Source organism: Boleophthalmus pectinirostris, unplaced genomic scaffold, assembly GCF_026225935.1.
Source record: "Boleophthalmus pectinirostris isolate CB_2022bp ecotype Guang Dong unplaced genomic scaffold, ASM2622593v1 HiC_scaffold_18, whole genome shotgun sequence".
Classification (NCBI taxonomy): Eukaryota; Metazoa; Chordata; class Actinopteri; order Gobiiformes; family Gobiidae; genus Boleophthalmus; species Boleophthalmus pectinirostris.
The window spans coordinates 30391729-30398945 of record NW_026571133.1 but is presented as its reverse complement, the minus strand read 5'-3'; the positions used below and the strand labels follow the sequence as shown (position 1 = coordinate 30398945).

The window sequence follows — 7217 nt, the reverse complement described above, 5'->3', positions numbered from 1 at the left end:
AATACATATAACTTTCTTGTAAACATCAATGAAACTGACAGAAGGGTAAGTTGTCCCATAGTTAAACCCCCTTTAAAAACAAAAGCATCACTAAAATCAGTCAATAATGTTCACATATGAATAAGCAGATTTCTCTAGTGACACTGGGAGCAGTAAAACCCAGTTTACAGGGTTTAGTTGGAATAGCTCGTATTACATTAATCACATTACTTCAATGAAACCTGTTTGTATAAACAATTAGTGTACACCATGAAGCTTGAAAATACAATTTTAACATTCATTTTAGTTGTCAAAATGATTGATGAAAATGAGTGCTGGACAACGTACCTCATAATAGGGCATGCTGTCACAGCCATTCAACCTCGTACTGAACTCTTACAACTCTGGGTATGTACAAGATGGACAGATAGAATTAAGACAAAAATAACCTAGCTGAGATGCCTGTTTTGTTTGGTGTACATTTTACATTTATGTTGTGTTCAACTTCAGTGATAGATACAGGAATGACAAAAGTCTGACAACATTCTCAGTCTCTCCCTTTGCAGTGACATCATGCTTGGGGTTTTCTATATCTATCTCTGGTGGAATGTTCAGCAGTTAGGAGGTGCAACCCACAGATTAGCAAACACTGTAGCAAAAATTTTAATATCTAAATAAGAAAACTCAAGAAAAAATACAAAATTGATTTAAACACATTTTCAGGAGCCTGTGATCAATACAAGTGTTAATGGTTCCATTTAGGGAGTTAACTGAACCAAAGCTATGATGGCCAACTAAATCAATTGAAGGTCTAATTACTGTAGATGATAGCGTCATTCAAATAATTTAGCCCATAGGCTAATGGGTTTTCCCATCTAAACAAAGCCTAGACCGATCGGAAAATAATTCCAAACTGTCTGTTTTGATCAAACTAAATTCCAAGGGCTTTCCACCTTTATTTCCTTCAAAAACCCACACCTGTCAGAAAGGGAAAAGTCAGATGAACACTCGACAGTAAACATCCAGCACATTTGCATTATGTTGTTTTGAAATTGATTTGAAGACCAACAACAAAATGAGCCTTTAGACCTCCAATTCTAGCCCATGGGCAGTCTTATGTTTAAAGCTCATCACACAAACTCTTTAGTCTTTAGTCTTTGCCTTTAGTCCATTGATAGCCAACCATATGGCCACGCCACGGCACATGAGCACCACCTTAGGGGGTGCACAAATAATATACTATATAGGCCTATAGAGTCATTGGGCCCCAGGTTTAGATCTAAAGTGATGATGTCACAGTAGCCTATTTTGTCCACTTTGGGGCCCAGTCATTTTAATCTCCTCCAATGTTTGGGGCTACATCTGTTTTATTATGTTTACAAAACAACTCTGATTTTGGTTTTCATTTAGGCTAGAGATATTCAGACATGAATGATCACATTATTTTTTACCAGGCTATAACTATAATAAAAATAAAATGCCAAAAGAATGCAGGCTAATGTCAAAGAAAAGCAAGCTACCCCCCTGAACTGTTTAAAGCAGGAGTGTCAAAACTATGGGCTGGAGAGAAACTGGCCATCAGGACAATGTTTCTTGTCTCTCAAACTCAAATTATCCTGGGATTTATTGCTAGTTTTAAATTGTCGACCATTATAACTTAAGTAATTAACAATTTTTGATTTGAGACAGACCTGATATTGGGTTCTAAGTCAGAATTAAGTTGTGGTGGCATTTTAAAACTTCAGATTAAAGGTACGTTTTTAACAATTCACTGTATTGACCACTATGGCCCCCACGTGGTATATGCGACCCTCCATGAAAGAAGTTTGGTTACTCCTGGTTTAGAGTAAGACAATTTTTAAGTTGTCCAGGTGGGTCCATTTTCTGAGTATGGACTCCAGCGCGTGTGGACCATGTGACGTCGCTCTTAAAATTCCCGGAGAAACTATATTTCTCTTGAGAAGAATTCATCGGTTATTACCGTACTGACAATGTGCCTGTTACATCAAGCAAGAATACACTGTAATCCAAAAGAGAGACAATGATGTAGCCTAGAGCGCGTGAAAACACGTTCCTTCCGTTACTGTAAATGACCAGGCTCTTCCGTAAAAGGCTCCCCCCTAGTGCTGGAAACGAAAACACCACAGACACAAATTCCCCTAGAGCTCAAGTCGCTTCATAAATGAGGAGCAGCTTGAAAATTTGCCACACGCCAGAGCAAGGATCTAGGAAATTGTTAATGCAAAGCCATCCTCTCACTATATGGTAAGGGACCAAGCCTCATATTATTTTCTGTTTATTGGATATATTTGTGTTACCTAACCAGGGCTTATTAGTTCATTTTGATGAGCACGCTGCGTTAGTCTTGTAGATACTAGTACTTGTTTAGATATTAGAATGACGCTATTTGCTGTTCTGTATGAATGGGCGAAAGGCATTTATTAACGTATTAGTTTTAATAAGCTATGTAGCCTCTTTGTGTGATTTATTGCTAATTATATGGTATTGGCTCTTAGAGTGTATTTATAAAAGAAGCTTGTTTTTTTTTCCATCTGCATTTTATCCGTAAATAGCAGGGCATATAAGTTGCATATAAATACAATATGCATTTTTTCCCCCCCTTTGTCTGAAATATTCCACAGTATGGCATTGTATTTTTGTCTTGCATTTATTAGAACATTCATTCTTTCTGTGAGCGGGGTCACCACTCCACAGATCTCAGCTGTAAAAAGGCCTGGGTGCATCATCCGCTTACCTCCTTGGAGCTATGCAAATGGTATTAAACTGGTCTGCAAAATAAATGACAAAAAAAATAAAAAATAACATCCACCAGAAAAGTTACAAAGTAGTGTGCCATTAATACTACACAAATGCAATTGTCAAATGCAGAGGTATTTCCCTACAGGACAATAAAGTACTTTTCAACTTTCTTCTACACTGTCAGCATTTTGATCTGAAAATAACATTTATTCTTCTTTTTTGTAAACAGGTTTCCATGAATTGGGTCATATGGCTAATGCCAATAGTCTTTTCGACATTTGCTTCAGGTCAGTGGTGGGTTAATTGGAAAAAATATATGCAATGTTTCTTGCATTTATTCCCGATTAAGAAGACTACAATGGTGACATCATTTAAAGAGAAAATGTAGTGAGTCAGCGATACAGACATATTTTTGCTAACCAAATCCGTTATGTGCTCAGATAGGTTGCTCTAGTGTTCTAGTCATAGGATATGTAGAAGTGTATAGATTGCAATGTCTTTGGATAACAAGTGTATAACACGTGTGCTTTTCCTGGCAGGATTATTTACTGTTGAGGTTGATAGAAGCACATATAAATCTGAATTCAAAGGTGATGTTGTGATGGGATGCAGATTCCAAGTGTCATCTACTACTCTATCAGGAATCAAAGTCGTCTGGCACTGGATCCCCCCCAGGGGAGACGCTCGGGAAGTGTACCGCATGGAGAAAGGAGTGGAGCAATTAGTTACTCAGCACCAAGACTACCGGGGCAGAGCAAGACTTTTGACTGATGAGATACGGCAAGGCTGGGCAAAAATACAGGTTACAACCTGCACACACTTTACTTCATGTATTCTATAGCAAAACTGACAAGTTTTTCAACCCAACAACTACCAGGGAAAATGTTTCTGGTATTTCCTTTGGTCTTGTCAGCAGGGTAACAGACTGGTCACTTATTTCACCCCTTTTCTTCCTTTAACCCCTTGTCATACCCCTCTCTCCAACTGTCATAGCTTACATATTCACTACTGTTGTAATAATTATATTCTTAAGTAATTACCTTGTTCAATGCAGATATAAAATTATTCATCTTGTCTCACTACAGGTGTCCAATCTCAGAATAAGTGACAGTGGAAAATATCAGTGTTTTGTGCAAACTGAGGCTGGAGCAGATTATGAAACCTTATCTTTATCTGTATTTGGTGAGCACACTTCTAATCTATTAGATGATTTAGACATTTTTATTAAGTTGGTTATCCAAAGTAATGTATTTTGGGACCTGCTTCAGTCTTAGTTTGGATGATAAGACCATGCAGACGTATACTTTGTATCAGTAATAATAGAGTAATAATAAAATACGTAAAAAATAATGAGGTTGTGAAAGTATCGTGAGAATTCATCTTGCTGGTCAGGTTAGATAAAAAGGTCAATTTGGTCTTACTCTGAAGCTGAATATTTGAGTAGGTTTTCTTATCACATAAGAGACAGTAATTTCGAATTGCCTGTTTCAAACTGATGCAGTTTGATATGTGGTGAGGAAAAGTCCCCTGAAAAAGTCATTTTAGACCTTTAATGCCTACACCCTAGAATACTTTTATAATCCTCATGTCAGGATAATGTGTACACAATGCCTGCAAGGCAAGCATGGTCTCGACCTCTGAACTGCAGAGTAAAGCCAGTCCCACCATATATTAATCTGTATAGTTTATATCAAATATGAAAATGTAAGTCTCTGAACTACGTTTTTCACAGCTCCATTTAAAAGCATTGATAAAAGAATCAGTAAAATATCCGAAAGAGAAGTGAGACTGATCTGCCAATCAGAAGGCTACCCACAACCTGAAGTCACATGGCATAATGGGCACCAATTTGAAATCAAACCCATTACAACCATTGAAACAACAGTAGACCAGCTTTTCAAAATCACTACTCAAATAAATGTGACCACATTGGATAAAAACAACTACACATGTAATTTCATGGACAACTCAGCAACCATCCAAATTCCAGGTAAAGTAACACTAAAAAGATTGGTCATGCATATTCTAGTTAGCATGGTCTGTGGCTTTGGTCCAGTATTGACTGCTTATGTTGTAACTTGTGCATGTTTTTTTAATCATATGGCAATGACAAATTATGGAAAATTAAACAAAAGTGAAATAAGTTTTTTGGTTCTTTCCACTGTGGTTTTTGAAAGTTGTGAAATATTGGGTGTGTGTGTTTAACCTTGCTGTTGTTTTGACTTTTTGCAGAGGATATTCCAGTACCCACTGGAAAACACACTGTCCTCATTGTGATATTGTGTTTAACTCTGCCTCTGGCTGGCATTATTTTGATTTTTGTGGTGTACAAATGTCAGCAAAAAGGTAATATATTTTCACCTATTGAATACATTATCCCACTTATCGATGGATTTCAAGTGAGGACCATTGCCATAGACCTTAACAATTTCAAATCTAAATATTATATTTTTAAAATAGGCAAAAGTCCTCAAAAAGTTCTTAAAACTGAAAGCTGAAACTTAAAAACCCAACTCACAAACAGTCAACAGTCTAAGTACAAGCTTGGGTTTTACTGGTCCTTCAGGAAATGATTAATGGTTATGTAGCAGTTATTTCCTTGATAGATATTTACACCTTCATGGGTTACTCAAGGTTACAGAATTATCAACACAGTGATCTAACATTTAACTTTTCCCCTTATTTAAAATAAATGTGATTTTGGTGGGTATTTTGCTCATATCTATCTCTGCTAATGACTGTTTGGAAATTTGGAATGTGTATATGGTGTGACGTTGTAGTGTAGGGCAATATGACTGTGTATGAGGAGTGCAGTATACTGTAAGAAGCTTAACAGTGTTCAATGTTTGACTATCTAAACATATCCACCTTTTCAGTAGACTCATTTTGATACATTAATTTGTTATTGATAAGATGATGAACCTTGAGAAGTTGGGTTGAACTGTTCAACATAATGCTTTTATCTTGTTAGGGTTAAGAAGTACCAGCACCAGAAACCTTATAGATTCTTTGGGGAGGGCCTTTGCGTTGCCTGCCGGTAAGCAGTAGAATAAAAGTGGATTTAGGAATAAACTGTTGTGTCATCTGAACACAATGACTCACTTCCTAAAAAAGAACAATTCTCTGAAATGATTCAGCTAAATTCTCTTGCTCCGCGCAATTCTGCAACTCATGTTAAATACTTTTTCTTTAGTGAACCAAAAAGATTCAATCGATGATGAAGAAAAAACTAAAATGAATCAAAGTAAGTTTTTTTTAAGTAATACATAAATACATTATGATATATAATGCAATAACATAATTCCATAATTCCAGTTAACATCAATGGTTGTCTCAAGACTTTACTTACGGATCATTATACAAAATGGATCCAAAACCTGCCGAGAGACCACAGGGATATAGATGACCCACGCTTTACACTTTGCGACATGTAAGCTTAACCATAATAAAAAGACTGACATGCTCTCTTTCATCAGTTACTTTGCTTCAAAATATCCAGTATAGTCCATTCTTTCCGCTATTGTTAATGTGTTTTTGTAGTCTTTTTTTTAAATTCTTCCCTTTTCAGTGACGGACAGAGACTAAATCTTCATGATCTAGTGCCTGCTAGCGGAGAAGCTCTATTACTTGAGGGGCCGACAGGAAGTGGCAAGACAACCCTGATTCATAGGCTCATCTTTTCATGGACTCAAGAGCCTGTTTCTGACCTCACTGATCTCAGCCATCTTCAGCTGGTTGTTTGTGTTGATGGGAGCAGAACAAACAGCAATTTGATAGATGAAATAACAACACAGTTATCACTTTGTGAAATGGTGACAGAGAATGACCTGAGAAATATGCTGACCATTGGAACTTTGTTGATAGTGGACGGATACAAAGAAGGAAATCTTCTTTTTGACGAATCACTGCAGAGGTTTTTGTTTGATCGAAGGGGATGCAGAGTCCTCATTACAACCAGTCAAAAGCACTCTAAAGTCAAGGAAATAGTCGGAGCAAGAGCAACAGTCACACTTCAAATACAGAGGCAAAAATACTGATAAAAATGATTGGATGGATTCATACCAGTGTTCATTTTGTAGTAGATTTTTATGTTGTAAATAACTGCATAGTAAATTAAACTTTTAGACTTTACTGCATTCTGTAAACTATTTCCTCTGATTTAACTTCAGTAATTCTTAAACAGTATATCAGTATTTGTAAATACCTCTTCTAATGCCTGAAATCTGGATCCTAGTCTTTCATAAAAAATATAATCCTAGTCATGTGTATATGTGACATTGCTAATCCTTGGTTTATAATAATACACAATGCCAACTAATTTTGTTTTAGTAAATACTAACCTTTTAATAATAATATTCTAATTCAAAAGATTCTTTTTTAGCGAATTTGTAAGTAGGATTAATACTTGGACAAACAATCAAACAGTTTTTAATAAGCAAGGTTTAGTCATACATTTATTAGTGAATTAATTAGTTTGT

General features: G+C 36.2%; 1 protein-coding gene across 6 annotated transcripts; it reads left to right on the top strand.

Annotated features, from left to right (window-relative positions):
* Positions 1–2106: 2106 nt before the first annotated feature.
* Positions 2107–6870, top strand: LOC110174177 (uncharacterized). 6 transcript variants are annotated; one of them, XM_055153494.1, is made up of 11 exons: positions 2141–2244; positions 2655–2755; positions 2969–3026; positions 3381–3541; positions 3825–3921; positions 4472–4729; positions 4972–5085; positions 5711–5776; positions 5933–5983; positions 6055–6169; positions 6308–6870. In XM_055153494.1, the coding sequence occupies exons 2-11, from the start codon at positions 2747–2749 to the stop codon at positions 6774–6776; spliced, it is 1398 nt and encodes a 465-aa protein (XP_055009469.1). In that variant the 5' UTR covers positions 2141–2244; positions 2655–2746; the 3' UTR covers positions 6777–6870. The 6 variants fall into 6 exon arrangements, with proteins under 6 accessions (XP_020795894.1, XP_020795893.1, XP_055009469.1 ...); XM_055153492.1 differs by having other exon boundaries at positions 2146–2244; positions 3279–3541; XM_020940235.2 differs by lacking the exon at positions 2655–2755 and having other exon boundaries at positions 2107–2244.
* Positions 6871–7217: the final 347 nt, after the last annotated feature.